The sequence below is a fragment of the Xiphias gladius genome, chromosome 22 (genome assembly GCF_016859285.1).
Source record: "Xiphias gladius isolate SHS-SW01 ecotype Sanya breed wild chromosome 22, ASM1685928v1, whole genome shotgun sequence".
In the NCBI taxonomy this organism is placed as follows: Eukaryota; Metazoa; Chordata; class Actinopteri; order Istiophoriformes; family Xiphiidae; genus Xiphias; species Xiphias gladius.
In genome coordinates this window covers 3580162-3596425 of record NC_053421.1, presented here as the reverse complement: position 1 = coordinate 3596425, position 16264 = coordinate 3580162, and the positions used below count along the sequence as shown (strand labels likewise).

Here is a 16264-nt window from a genome sequence, read left to right as displayed (position 1 = left end):
GGTAGTAATAATATTCAACATTACTGATGGTATGTATGGTTTCAGCCAGCATTACCAGATTTATAGAAGGCATTTTTTTTAAATGCTCATGTATATATTAAGAAATATATTTTCCTTCAGGTATATAGAGCTGCATTATTCTGACTGTTATTACCTCCGCCGAAGAGGTTATGTTTTCACCTGTGTCTGTTCGTGGGCTTGTTCGTTTAATTGTCAGCAGGATTACACAAAAAGTACTGAACCGATTTGCATCAAACCTGGTAGAGGTCTTGTCAAAGGGCTAGATCTAGGAATTTTTTCACTTTCCTTAACGTTGCAAGATAGGACATTTTTCGACATTTTCGCCAATATTTCGCCTTGGCAAGGTATGCGCTCTACTGAGTGTCATTCTAGTTTTCAAGATGTATTTCACACATAAAATAGCCACAAGCAAGAAACGCTGAGTAGCACTCTTAAATAGTGCTTCTGACGGATTACAAAGGAAAGCCCAGGCTCTGCAGTCTTTAAAAAAAATACAGGATTTTAAAATAAAAATATATAAAAAAGATAATTAATAAAAACTGCAGTACAAAATGCCATATTACCCTATCAATACATATTTATAAACAGTGTCTCTATTACATTGTTCATCAGTAGCACTGACAAGTTTATTTTTCCACTGTAAAATGTCCTGCTCACTACATATTTGGTTATTACTCTTTAAAACAAAATTGAAATGAAATGTGGCCACAAGTGAAAATTATGGACAAATGGTAAAATCTAGTGTAAGTAGTGAGAGAGTAATAAAATTAGAGATGAGTCTTAGGGCCCTATTTTAACTGCACAAGTGCAACGACAAGTGCACACCACTAGGTCTGGGGCGCACAAACTGTGTGGGCGTCTCCAAGTGCATCTATTTTGGTTCATGTAGGTGCAATACGCTGGTGGTGGAATATAAATCGAGGGGCGCATGATAAATAAATTCACTTTTAGCTAGTCACATTATTGGTCTCATTGTTCTGAAACAGCTGTGACAATCATAGCAACGCATAGCACCAATGGCTTAACAAATGGAAAGAGGCTTCTACAGGAATTTATATTGTTGTTTGGATGGTGCAGAGTGGCACGATCTGAACACACGGCACCTCAAATTTGCAGCGAGAGGCAGCTGGTGTGGGTTTTTATTAAACTTGTACAATGATGATAGATATACATACGGAAAATGTTGACGAGGCCATTTATAAGACTGCTTCAGCCTAATGCCATCTAATTTTTATTTCTACTGTATCTCTTCAAGAATAAAACATGAAATGCTACTTTTGCTAAAAGAGAGTTGCAATGGAGGCAATGACACACAGGATTGATGAGCTGATGTAATCCGATATCTCCCACTTCAACAACAGATCATAATGGACCAATCTGATGTGTGTAGTATTTTATGGAGATACTTTACTTTCTGATGTCATTTGCATGGGATTTAATAAAGGTAAACACAGTGTACAACTGTGTGTAATGGTACTTTTTTTTGACTTGGCACTTGTCATATCTACAGAGCATCAACAAATCATGATTCCAAATCAGTGGGCACTTTTTTTTTTTTTTTTTTCTCAGCTGACCCTAGGGGGGCTCTGTAGGTAGCAGAAGGTGCAGATTTATCACCATACTGTATGTGCCCTGCTGCCTTCAGATGGCTGCAGGAATTTACAGAACTGAAGGAGAAGCCTTTTCATACAGTATAGAGAAACTGTGGACAATAGATATCGTAAGAATCACTAATTTACAGAATAATGCAGACCGATTTGCCGATGTTCCAGCTGTAAAGGTATACTATCTAAGATTTTCTGAAAAAACAATGTATAGACTCATACAAAAGTTATTTCCCTCCATCATCACTTATGACCCACTAGAAGTGTGTAGTGGTGCATTTATCTGTAGAGATCCTGCCCTCTGCCTGTATTTTCTTAGTTTCTCATTTTTCTTATCCGGTCTGCAAAGTTTGGGCATGTGTAGCCCCTGGGTAAATAACAGTGCACAGGGTGTAAGTAGCTCTCCTCTGCTCTCATAGTGCAAAGTCTAAGACACATTTTCCACCAAAATACCAACAACTCACTTTGTGCTCATTCCACTTGTGCACGGTGCTTTCTGTGCTTGGCACCAAAATACCACACAGACGAGCAAAGCATATTTCATAGTCAGGAAATCACAACTGTTGGAGCATTGCTTGTGCTGGTCATTGCTCCGCCACTAGAATAGGGCCCATAAAGTCACAAAGTGACCTCAGTAATGTAATTTACAATTTAGCTAAACTTTGCTAATATTAGCCAGCATTAGCATTCTCCTGTTCACAGGATGGCAACCCCAAATTCCTGCCAATGGTCAGACCAGTGCCTTCTATGATAGTTTACTACCATTGGCGTGTGTGTGTGTGAGTGTGTGAGTTTGTGAGTGTGTGTGAGTGTGTGTGTGTGAATGCGTGAGCTAGAGGCAAATTGAAAAGTGTTTTGGATAAAATTGCTATATAACTGTATAAATGCAATTCATTTACCATTTACTGGCCATACCAGACCAAATAAGGCTGTAGTAGCAGAACCCCTGAGTGTATTAAATTGATAAAGGATGTACACCGACTGAAAACTTTATTAGGAAAACCCATACACCTGCTTATTCATACAGTTATCCATTTAGTTGATCACATCAAACATCTGAATGGGGAAAAAATGTGATCTCAGTGACTTTGACCGTGGAATGATTGTTGGTGCCAGACGGACTGGTTTGAGTATTTCGTGTTTTTAGATTTTTTTTAACCTCTTAAAACTCATTAAACATATCTGTATTGGCATCAAAAATCCAGTGTTGCTCGGGGTATAATTACAAATACAGACTACTCATTAGTTATTTCCCCTACTCAAATGGCTGTTGTGCATGTTGGTGGTCAGTTTGCTATTAGGTTGGTCTTTGTCTATATTTTTCTTTTGTTGAGAGTGAACTGCAGCAACCAAAATCTAACAGTTCAGGGCTACATCAGTCATATTAGGCAGGAGAACAATTCTCACACATGTACCACCTAAAGATGGCTGAAATGTGCCAGTCAATATTAAGATATCATCTCAACCAAAACAAAGCTCTCAAGCATCTGAATCTCTTAACATCTCATCGATTGTTACATATTTTAATCAGTACTCATTTTTTACATCTGAAGAGCTCAGAAGATTATGCCCCTTCCCCTCTGTTCTGGCGTTTATAGATAAAAACTGCCATTATGGTGCCATTATTGATGGACATCTATAATGGGTCTGACTTAATATGGACAAATGTGTTAAGACTGTTATTACCTGACAGTATACAGTGGTAATAGAGTTGCTGATGGTAAGTCATTTTGATTTTGTGCAAATCCACTTAAATATAAGTTAGTGAGAGAAAAAAATTTGCCAGCAATTTCCTCCTATTGTTTGGTGAAAACAGAGGTGCTCAAACATATTAATTTTGGGTATATTCGGGTAATTTCAGCTTTAATATGTTTTTAACTCACTGTTTCTTGAACATTGAGACAGTTCCTCTCTTCCTCGTTATGATAGTTGGAATTACATTTATTGCTGATAAACCAAGAAGTACCCAATCTTGACTTCATGCATATTCTTCTTGTGCACTTAAAATTCCACCATTTTTTTCTGTGTCTTAACACCTATTCGAGATCTAACCAAACATGAATATATTATTCTTATAAGCAAATGTAATGTGCTCTGAACAGATTCAAAAAGCATCTGAAATTGTGCATTAATATATTTCACATTGTTATTATTATAGTATTAATTATATAATGTATATTTTTTCCAGGAAGTTGGCCTGTCTCCTGATTCACAATTTGCCTCAAAACTTGCATCCCTTCATTTCAGAGTCATAACTCAGTCAAAACTGAACACAGACACAACACACACATTCATTTCAGGAATCAACACCACCTATTGTTTCTAGTGATGGTGGTACTGTATCTTCAACATCCATTGTAGATAAATTTCCTTAGAAATCATATATAAACGCTATGCTTTTAACGTTTCTTGCATCATAATCTGATTCAGACTTGTTTCTTCAGTAATCCAGTAAAAGTAATTCAATTGATTGTAATTTGTAGATCCATGGTTACAGAGCAAACAGAAATTTTGCATGGTGCAGATTAATTTAAATGTAAACAAATATAAATAATTATATATTAATAATAAATAATATTAATATATCTTAAAAAAAACCTTGAAAGTGCAACCATCATCTCTAAAAGAGATTTTCATCTTTAAAAAAAATGTTTCTCAAGTTTTGTGGAAGCGTACAAACCAAATGAAAGCTATATTGCCTGTGTCTTCTTTATGTGTAAATATGCAAGCATTTGCTAACATCTTCACCATAGCACTTTAAATAATTGACAATATGTTAATATATTATTTGGAGCTTGTTCCAAGGCCCCTAAGTAGCAAAAAAAAAAAAAATTTAGTGCAAAAGTATTAATATTATCTAAGACTCTTTACATGCACAAACCCCAGCTTTTAGAGAAAAATCATGCAATAAGGCCAGTGCAATTCTGACTTTGTTATCTGTTAAAACACTCCCGCTCCATTTCCATTATTCATTTAAACCTGGACCATAAACAGTCACATAGCTTTTATTTAAACTCTAAACCTAAGAGTTTAGATTTACTATTTTTTTAAAGTGAGGTTCAAACTTTGTTGTTATGTAATTCGTGAGTTAAATTTTTTGTTATTTTGTGTATTTTGGTAATAGCTAAACTTAGACTTATGTGAAAACTAAAATAACATTTTTTAACGGTAAACAGAATATAAAGCTGTCCAGATGATTAGAATTAACTTATGGTGTAGGGCTTACCCATTTCCGGCGTAAATTGGAATACAGATACTTATTTGAAATTATCAGATAGAGATGCTAGCTTTACATTACACCCCCACTGCCTATCACTGTCAGTATGTTTTCTGAGCTGTTTAGTGCTCCTGTTTTCTACATGAAATGGCTCAGTCCACTGAAAGGCTATTACCTAAAGATTGGCCTTTCACTTCAACTCAGTTCTTCATTATTTCTTTCACGTCCTTTTTGCCATCTACCAGGAACGATGAAGACCAGACTAAAGCCTCCCTTGTGAACAAGCTCTCTATTTCTGTCCCTGCTTTAATACCTCTCACGAATAAGAGAAATAATCGAATACCATGCCATACTAATAGAGAAAACGGCTGACGTGCATGGTGTTACTAAGGCGCAAATAAGCTCAGGCTCTTGTGTGGAAAAGGCTTACACTGTTTTTTTCTGTAGTTATCTGGCACTCTGGGTGGCTTAAAGCTGAGTTCATTGATTTTGTATGAGATTGTATTTCAGGAGGCTTGATGGTGAGGTTTTACTAAAGCAGCCTTCTAGTACCAGCCTTCCATGCCTGCTTGTTTTTTGATTTCAAAGTCATCTTACTTCCTGAGCCAGCATTGTGTCTCGACCCCCTGTTTCCTTTGTCCTAAGGAGGCAGACTCCTCTTCTTGTCTTCCCCTCCTTAATGTGCAGAGTGAAGCCGTAAAGAGTTGAAGATATTGCTGGAAAGATAAGGATGGATAATTTATCATTGCCAGAGCTGTCTTGTGATCCATATGCAAGGTAGGCATCAAGGAGCGTCTGAAGATTAGAGGAGAGAGCACCTGCTTTGTGAGAATAATCTGTGCAACTATTTACAGTAATGCAGACTCATCCTTCAGACTTTTTGAAGTAATTGGAAATTCACAGGTCCTAAATATAGATTTGAATACTGGGTGTGAAACAGTACATGAGCTGTTTAATGTGGACTAATAATTCTGTTCATTCATGTTGCAGGTTATTTCACTGCTGTATACCATGCCCTTAAATTCAGATGTAATATTAGATAGTGAAATAATTAGAGTAGCCAGTGGTGTTAGTGGTAAGTCAGTGTAAAAAGAGATAACGGAACACATTTGCAGCCTCAATAAAAGAATTCAGTCATGATGTAAAAAATGAAATTTAATTAAATCAATTGTTCATATTTGGTCATTCAGATGCATTAACTTATTAACAATGTTGTAACTGTGTTCAAAAATACCCTGTAGAGCTTTTGACCACCGGTGGTGCTATTGAGCAATGTTGTTTTTGAGCAGGTCCCTGTTTTGTTACTTTGTTGTGCAGGTACACAAGGATGCGCATGCATCAACACAAGCATATGGGTAACACGATACACACAACTGGTAGCAGAAACTAGAGCTAGACCAGACAATATATTAGCCGATATTAGCTGACAACAGATATATCAGTATTGGTGTATATGTCAGTCAGTAAGTAATGAGAAAAGAAATAGAAAAATATGTTCTGCATAAAAAAAGTGTCTCTGCTACAGAATTCGTCCACCAGAGAACAGTTGTGAACACAACACAACACAATAACACAAGTTGATTTTTACACTGTAAAAATGTCCTGCTCAATCGGTATCAGCTGAAAAAAAACACTCACTGACTTGACACATTCAGAATCCTTCCATACTTTTTAGGTTAAGCATTCTCATCATCTCATACTGTGCTGGCCTTTATATGGGTGACTACTGTTGACAGGTATATGTATGACTCAAATAATGGGCTTCCTGAAGTTAAGGCTCCTGTGTTTCTCTCTTTTCATGGATCTAAGTGGCAAAAGCAGTGCTCTGAATGTAGTACAGTGGTGTTGAAATGAAGCAGAATTATGAGACTGCCTGTAATTATTCTTTAAGTTTTGTACAGTTGAGTACACCCGCTTTTTAAGGTTAAAGCATGGAAGCTATATAGTTAGCTAATTTTCTTGAATTACATTTTCAATGACTGACAATTGTGATGTTACTTTGTTTTACCACATTTAAGGTTTTGTGGCTAGAGGAGAATAATTCATAAATGGGTAGCACCAAATTCCTTTAAAAAAAAAAAGGATCTCAGTAATCCCCAGTGAAAATAGCTCTGCTTTCTTAGCAGTGAGAAAGAAAGCTGAAATAAATAAAATAATCAGACCACCCAAAGAAGTTTTACAGACTTGGGTTGATGGCTCTATTGGCTTGCTAAGCCTACTGTAAAACTAACAAAATAAGTGTAAACATTTCTGGACTGATACTCACCTTCAGCTGTTGCTCTTGCTTCATGGATATTAGAGGATAAATTACAGCGGAGTACAGTTTGTCATTTGTTGCTGAATGCACAGGGACTGGAATTAGATCTGACTCCCTCACTGCCAAAATCCTGCCAGGTTTGATGGACTTGACAAAACTTGGACAAATCTGTCAATATGTCAATCAAAAATACATGGTACCTGTGACTGAGTGTGAAGTTATGGCTCACCTTTGTTCAGGTAATGCAAAACTAAACTTACTGCATTTGAAAATGCATCTATGTAAACATTTTTACTATCTTTCAGACCAAAGAAAACAAACTTAAGTTGTGGTCACACCGATAGGCTGCTATAAACCTCAGCTGATGTTATTCCTATTGGGAAGAACTCTTGATCAGCGTTAAAAATTTAACTTGCCAGACAGCTTTTGAGATTAGTGTTGCCTTGACAACTGAGGGTGAAGTAAGGGGGGGTTAAAAGAGGCTGATTAAATTTTCCACTATTTGCATGCCATCAGGAAGAGTGGGATTTAGTGGGAATGCCTGTCTCTTGCTGATTAGCTTTTAAATTGCACTTTACAGCTTGGCAATTGCATGTTTATCAAAGGGGCTCCTCTCTACCTTTCAATGGCTGATGGAGGCAGTGGTAAATGAAATGGACAATTAAAAAGACATCTCCACACATACCAGAGGTTTTTATCAGTTGCTGGATAAATCATGGGATATTTGAAATGAAAGTATAACAACATTGACATACTCTAATATATTAGGTATGGCTGCCCCTAAACATCGATCTCCTGATTCTAGCCTCATGTTATCAGTCTAGGCATCTGTCTATTCCTGCTGTTTCATTGTACAAAGTAAAATATAAACTTTTTCAAACTTGCTGTTTTAATTTTTTCTGACTACTAAACTACATTTAATGGTAATGTAGAAGGTGCTGGAGGCTAATTAGTCGACTAATTAGTCGATAAATCGATTGGTCAATTGACATCAAATTAATCTGCAAATATTTTGATAATTGTCATTGTTTAAGCCATTTTTTTCAAGCAAAAATTTCCTCATGTCATGATCAGACCAGAGGCTTTTCTCTGCTGCCCAAATAAGACCTTAGCTCACAGTTGTGAGTGTGAAAACTAACACAGAGATGAAGAACTCTGTGTTTGCAGGGAGTGTTGCATGATCCTCATTGCTAAGCAAGTGTGACAAGGCAGTCAATTTGGCTACCTGAAGTATTTTGGTAATTTATAGAGTCCATTACTGAGTGTAATTCAGTGTTCTTTAAACAATTTTATTCTCTTCACAGTTGTGGGACTTAAATGTCAAACAAACAGCTGCTCACCTTTTCCTCCACACTGCACCACCTGAGCCAGGAGTTCACCACACCTGTCCTCTGTATCAACCAGGTCACAGTTGTTTTCATCAGGGCTTTGGCTGATTTCCTGTGGCTCAGGAGGTAGAGCGGGTTGTCCGCTAACTGGGAGGTCGGTGGTTTGATCCCCGGCCCCTCCAGTTGATGTGTCACGTGTCGAAGTTTCCTTGGGCAACATACTAAACCCCGATGTATCATCAATGTGTGTGTTTGTGTGTGTGTAGAAAGCACTGCAAGTATAGAAAAAATCGAATGGGTGAATCTGGCAGTAGTTTAAAGTGTTTTGAGTGGTCAATAAGAATAGAAATGCGCTATACAAGTGCAGTCCATTTTTCAAATGTGGGTGAGAGCTATCTATTGAAATTATTAAACCACACTATGAGCAGACAGAATTATAGGAAGGGTTATGGAGTGTTTTTTATGACTTTGTGATGGCACAGTTTTTTCATTTTCATGTTATTAAATAGCTGATGAGATGCAGTTGAATGAAGCATTAAATTTATATCATAGGCAAAATGGCGATATTTGTGCATTGTTCTGCAATTAAAGCCAGGGATTAGATAACCTGGCAATATCATACATTAAAATGCAGTATTCTAGTCTGTCATTTCCTCGTTTTACAAAAAATCTCACACAGTGTGTAACTGTATATTCCCAATGCTGATGATAAATAGCTAAATAGGGTTGGACACAGTTCATGGATATTAGTGGCAACTGGCGCCGCCAAATGGCACGTGCAAAAAACTTTGAAATGACTCTGGAGGTGGCTTATGTTGAAGAAATGGACATTCCATACTCAAGCAAAAGCTCCAAGCTGTTCAATCAGCGTGTTGACATTTAACACCTATCAGATATTTAGATTACCGTGACATCAGATGGAATAAACACAGACAAATATGTAAACCAATTTTTATGTAAAATCTAAAAGAATAAATTTGGTAGACTGTGCTCAGTATAATTTTTTGAAAATTCTCCATTTAGTGAAATACATATATTTGAAAAATATTTATATTAAATTGTAATGCTGATTTCGGACATATTGCCTATCCCTCTAGCTATAGTTTACGGAAGCTTAAATAGCCAGTAGCTCTATGTTATTCAATAGATAAAGTAATTTCTTACACTTTTTTCTTATGCATTGATGATGTTTTGACATTTTTCCTTATGTCATAAAGTGACTGTTTAACATCTAAAATCAGAAAAGTTCACGTACACATTTAGTACAACCTTAAATTAAATTTTCAGATTTATGTATAAGAGGTGTGAAAACACCTTTAAATCATCTTGTAAACAAACAAAAACTATTTTGGCAATGCTCTTCACAATGATTATGGCACCCTGATCGCTTGTGGAAATAAGAAGCATGGAGATTTGCAGGCAATACCCGTTTGAGACACATAACAAGGCACAATAGCTCCCAGAGGGAGGGCAAGTAAAGGATGGGGAATGGTTTAGACAGAGGAATTGGTGTATAGAGGGTGACAGAGTTAAAGGGGTTGGAGTTGGAGCGGTAATGGGAGGGAGGGTAAGAGTGACAGGAGAGGGGAGCTGCTAGAATGAGAGGGAGGCTGTGCAGCAGGAAGAGCTGTTAGATGAGATAAAGAAGAAATCATTCAGTCAATCAGCCCAAGCCGTGGTACAATCATCAGATCTCATCTGTTTTCAAGAGCAATTCTGCCTTTTATTGAGCTGTTGTGCCTCAAACAGGGAGGCTGCAATAGGGAACCTTAACACCTGCATTGCCACATGCACCTGCACCTGACATCCATGGGCTATCAAGATTACTGCAGAAATATGAACCAACTCTGACTGACCCTACGTTGTCTCAATGTGACCAAACAGTTTTGTTATTCATCCAGTGATAAATACGCTTTCACTTAATTTCACTTAATTTGTTCTCTTGAATTTATTATTTGTGCACATTAACTGAACAAAATATTTATCATCTGACAAATCGTTTATCAGTTATTTAAAATTCCCAGATATCAATATCAGTATTAACCTCCAAAATCTGATGGGTCATGCTAGTAACATCCTAACTGTATAGAAAATGGAGGGGGCAAAGATATGAATGTGATAACTTTACAATATCTTCGATAAAATGGGTGAAGCTAGAACAAGATCAGCAGTCTAGTGTACACAGTCCAATGCAGTGAGGAATGCACAGACCTATAGATCGGTGAAACTAAACAACCCCCTTAAACAGACACATGACTCGACACAGGAAGGCCAACTCCTCAGGCCGAGACTCAGCAGTTTACCTGCACCTGAAGGATAAGGGACAGTCCTTCGAGGACAACAACGTACTTTAGCTGCGGTTACATGCACTTGTTTTTTCCTTCTGTTTGAAATCATTCTGAAACTGTTTACATGGGATTTGATTTAGTACGATCTGGTGTATTTACATGCACTGATAAATTTATTCGGAACACCTGTGTGACATCCACACGTCATACATTTGTCTTCCTCAACGGCGATCTTATCTCTTTAGCACATGTTTGATCAGTTCCCTGAAGATGGATATCTATCGAATGTTCATTTATCAAAAACAAACTCTCTGCAGAGGACCAGTTCAGCTTAGAAGCTGCTATTTTTTGGAAGTGGAGAAACGTAAGTCCCCATGCATTTACGTCAAGTCGGAGGACATGTGCAGAAAAAACGCAGCCAGAAAGTAATCAGGTTAAATCGTTTACATGATACAATTTTTCTTCTGACCTTTTTATGAAAAGGTTTAAACAACCCCTCTGCAACCAATTTAAATTTCAATCGATTTGGGCCTGTTTACGTATCCTACTTCTAACGTTTTTAACAAGCTATCTTGGTAAACTTGTCTTTAATTTCCTGAAGCAGGGCAGTGCCGTCTTGGAGAAGGTCTACAACACCACTTATTATGCCACGTATCCCCCAGCTACAATGTACTTTCATCCCTTCCTAGGAGATTTAACAACCATTCACACTTGGCCTCATGTGACTCCAAAAACTCCCAACAACTGTCGCCACGGCCAGGAGCACTAATGAACCAAGTTATATCAATGGCCTTGATAACGACCCTATGGAGCTTAAATACCTGGGACTCCCCACCAGTCAATCAGAATTTAAGAAGCCTCTTGGATGAGAACATCTGAAACGTCCAGTTGCCCTTGTTTCAACCCTTCTTGAAGAGCCACAAATAGTTCTGTAACAAATGAACAGAGATTTTAGAGAGGGGGAAGTTCAATCCATAGCTCCTTTTTCACCTCCACACAGCTGGCTAATCAAAGCATGAACTGGGTATTGAAAAGTTACAGAAATGGTTGGACACACTCCCCTCATCCGATGTCAGAAAGGTGTAGGGGAAGGGTATTTCTGAGGCTATCTGACAAGCAGTTCAGATGGAGTATAAAGCCTGCTTTATACTGAAATCAGCGTCCCTTGTAATAGTGTGTGATAAATGCAGATATTGTTAAACCATTTAAAGTTATACTGTACATAATGTTGAATATATCATTAAGTATTAAATTCCTACAAAATGTAACTCTTAGTCTGTTTTTCTCTTCATTGGGAAATCAGTTCATTGCTATTGACTCATGTTAAAGCCAAGATTGTTATTTTTGCATCAATGTCAATTACAATAACATGATGTTTGTATTGCTGTGTCTAATGTACAGTATGTCTTAATTGTATTATACACCTTTTTACATGTTTTTTTTTTTAATATAGTATTTTTCTGTCAGGTGTCTTGATATCCATCATATCCATTTAACAAAATAAAATAATTTAGTCCAGTCCAGGAAAACTTTTGATGTTGTAGCATTCTGCCTTTTATTTAAGAGATGTTTGTGCTTGTATTTCCTTCAGATGTGAGCCAAAAAGTTGAAATGACCAAGCCCATCTATGGGTGCCAGGTGACCATCCAATCAGAGCAAGAAAAACAGATGATGAAGATGTACCGCAGGGAGGAGAAGAGAGAGAGAAAGAGAGGCAAAGGAACAGATGACAGCGACTCCTCAGATGCTGTTATGCCATTCGACCCCAGAGAGATGAGAGCCCACCGGTATATCAACTCTCCAGACTTTCTCTTGGTTCTTTTTCACTCCCTTTTGTTCTCTGTCTGTCCATCTCCACCTGTGCTCTCAGGTATCCACACCAAAACCGACAAGCTTCTGCATTTTCCTGACTACTTGGCTGGAGCTTTGAAAAACTGAAAAAAGCACAACGATGCTTCAACTTGCCACATCTTTTCTTGTAGAGGATTTTCCAAAAAGTTTAATTTCAGAGGATGAAAAAAAAGAGCAGTGATCTGTTTAATTAAAAACTTAGCATAGCCAAATCCAGCACAGTGTGCAGGAAAAGATTAGTAGAGAGGTAAGCCACTTTAGGAAGGAACATAATGCCTCATATCTTTGCCTCTTCATCTGAATCATCCATCAACTGCACTATTTATTTTTAAAGTAAAAATATGGATGTGGATGAGGGTTAACGTATGGATCCAAGGTGTTGGGACGTGCATTGTAAACATGTTGAAATAACACTGGTGTTTATTTTAATTCTCTTTTTTCTTTTCCTTTAAAATTCTCCCTTCTTTCTTGCTGTTCATCTTGAATATTCAGTTTTACTATATGGCATCAAGCACTTTTTATTTAAAATAGCTATCCCTTGTGAATTTTTTCATCTAAAACGTGCTCTGTTGTTTTCTTGTACAGGGAGCATGCCCTTCTGACTGCACGACGTGAACCTGTACTGAGCAGAGAAAGAGTGTATGAACGTATTAAATATCCCAATGTCTATGACATCTATGCAGAAGCCACAAAGATGCCTGCGTTTGTTGGAGGAGCCAGGGTGAGACTGTGGAAATAGGTGTATGTTGTGTGTGAAGTGTCCTCTTTATCACTCTACTTATTGTGAAATGTATCTTAATCTTTAAACAATATTCAACGCAATTGAAATGGTCAGAAAGACAAAGCTCTTAAGTTGGAGTGAGGTAGGATTCTCCTACTTTGTGACAACTTCAGAGAAAGGTTGGTCGATGTATCTCTGCTGCAGGGATGATCCCACTCTGACACCCTTAAGGGCCCTGGACACAGTGTGATAACATCAATCTTGCAGGTTCATTGCATGTCACACTGTGGGAGATGGGTCTAACAAAATTTTGGTGTCAGACTGTACAATATCAGTTTAGTGGTTGTCAGTTTTGTATGCTATATTCTGATAGGTTGGTTTGTAGAGATGGGAAATATGTGAAAGAATTTGGTCGTTAAGTTCTGACTCTGACAGCATTTTGATGCAGGCTGTCTCTGGTTTCCAGGCTTTTTATTGGCTGCGGATTGTCATGTCTCACATTGGATTGACAACCAAAGATTTCACCACGTTTCTCTCACATTTATCAGCTTTGGTCTCGTACAGCCAAAATTGTGTGTAGGGATGTTTAGTCCAGTAACAGACATAATACCCAGAAGCTTTTGCTTTAATGTGGTTCATGGAATATTAACTTGATTAGTCAATTTTTTCGAAAACATGGACTTCTCTCAAAGCTAAGGCACAAACACAAGGTTGCTGTCATTGATTTTATTGGTCATAACCTTCAATCCTTACAACTTAAATTGTCATGTAATTAACTGCATCAACAGGAAAAAGTAGTAAAAGTTAGTAAAAAAAAAGTTTAATTTCTACCAATACAGTAGTCAAGTAAGTGGAGCTGCTGATTGTAGAATTGGTTTGCCACTGTAATATGACATTTGAAAGTTTAAATTTAATTATGCCATTAATGTGACGCAGTAACACGGATTATCTTAGATAATTCCATGCTGTATGGTTATGTAATGGGTATTGTTTATAAATATTTCATTTTTTTCTAATTAGAAAGTAAATTTTTTCCTTTCAGTTTCTTGTTGGCATGAAATACCAGAGCCACGAACAAAATACAAGACACGAGTTGCTGAATTGATCTAAATTTGAATGGAAATCTGAATGTGAATCAATTCAACTTTACGAGGTTCGTCACCCTGCCATTAGCAGGATAGCAGGATTTTTTTTAATATATATTTCGTGGAGCACTTTCTGTATTTATTTGACTGTGGACAGTGACGTGGTATAAAATGAGAGCTAAAGAAGAACATGCAACACAGTCCCCCTGCCAGACCCAAACTGGGGTAGATGTGGCTTGCTGTTGTGTGAGACAAAATTTTACTTCTCTTCTACATTTGTTATGTACACTTTTTGGTCTTTTTTGCTATGAACCCAGGCTGCCCCTCCTTCTTTACTACTCTACATTGAATCTCCCAGAGTACCACGAAGCATACTGCAATCATGATAATTCATGTCATAGACTACATTACTACAAACTATAACAAAATGTATTACAAAAAGCCCATCCAACCATGCCATGAATCACATTACTGAATCACTTTCACTGCATGCATCACAGTATACACCAAAAGTGTGCCAAAAAAATTGAATCTGAACCAAATTATTTATTGCATTATTTGTTTTTTTTTTCTTTTTAGGGATTTATCACACAAATTCAAAGTGCGATGCTTTGTCTGCTTTGTATTCTCAAGGCAGCATGAAGCATACCGAAATCCAAAAAAAATTCTGATATAGCTGAATTCAGATAGTATACTTTATTTTGTGACTTTGAATATCCTTCCAAGTTTTAGAGTGTGTTTTAAAATCCAAGTATTCTGAATCTTACAGGTCATTTGGGTTATTTTCTGTGTGTGTGTGTGACATTCAGATGCTGCTCCCTGAGGGAATCCGGAGAGAGAACAATAAGATGTATGAAGAGGTGGAGATCCCACCCAACGAACCCATGCCTATTGGCTTTGAAGAGAAGCCTGTCTTCATCTCTGAACTAGATGAGGTAGGAGCCACTATGTACTTGTGTTTGCTTTTGTGTGTGTTTGTACACTATGTTTGACTATTTGTATGGGTTTGTACACTAGGGTTAGAGTAATGGACAGTGAAATTTCTGAAGTCAGGATAGGTTGGTCAAAATAATGAATATACACACATATATATGTATATATCTGTACATATATGTATAAGTGTGTGTATGTGTATACATATATGTGTGTGTGTGTGTATGCGTATGTATATATATGTATATGTATGTTAATTAGCATCTACAGTAGCAACCATATACGGAAAATGTTCTATTATTACAACTGTGACCATAATACAAAGTAGCGTCTGTACTTTTGAGGCAGCATTTTATGTAAAACGCTCAGCTATCCGTATCCATTTTTTGCCTTGAAGCTTCACTTTATTATGAAACTATTATACATTGCACAAGTCTATGGACAATAGTCATGGCAGCACCAAGAAGTGACTGCTGTAGTAGAGGAAAGAGAAAAGGAGAAGTGCGAAAAGAAGAGACATGCTAGAAGTTTATGGTCATCATGAGGTTTCCTGGCCACCAGAAGTGACTCCAGCACTGTATCAAAAATCATAAACTATTGACTACTCCCTACTCACTATCTAGGGAATTACATATAGTGGTACTGTATATAGTGTGCTTTCCTGGTAAAGTAAAAACACTTTGGGACACTACTGAGGTAATTTCTCTGCACCATTGATTACATCATTGTTGTCACATAAAAAAAATATCGCAGATTAACCCTGTCAGAAAATAAAATATTAATGCCGACAAGTATCTACTTTTTAATTCTTATAATTCCCAGTCTGAACAATTTATTAAAATACAATTTCAGACTACACTGAGATTTACATTGACACATACACTTAGACAAGGCACATGCCTACTACGCACTACTCTAGATTTCAGCTAAAATTCCTATCACTGCCGGTGGTGGAAACT

General features: G+C 37.2%; 1 protein-coding gene across 3 annotated transcripts in view; it reads left to right on the top strand.

Moving 5' to 3' along the window:
• ascc3 (activating signal cointegrator 1 complex subunit 3) overlaps positions 1-16264 on the top strand; it is a 163444-nt gene that overhangs the window by 25480 nt on the left and 121700 nt on the right. For all 3 annotated transcript variants that reach the window (XM_040116968.1, XM_040116969.1, XM_040116967.1), the window contains exons 6-8: positions 12307-12502; positions 13152-13287; positions 15182-15307. In XM_040116968.1, the coding sequence (XP_039972902.1) occupies positions 12307-12502; positions 13152-13287; positions 15182-15307 (458 nt within the window). The remainder of the gene's footprint in view (positions 1-12306; positions 12503-13151; positions 13288-15181; positions 15308-16264) is intronic.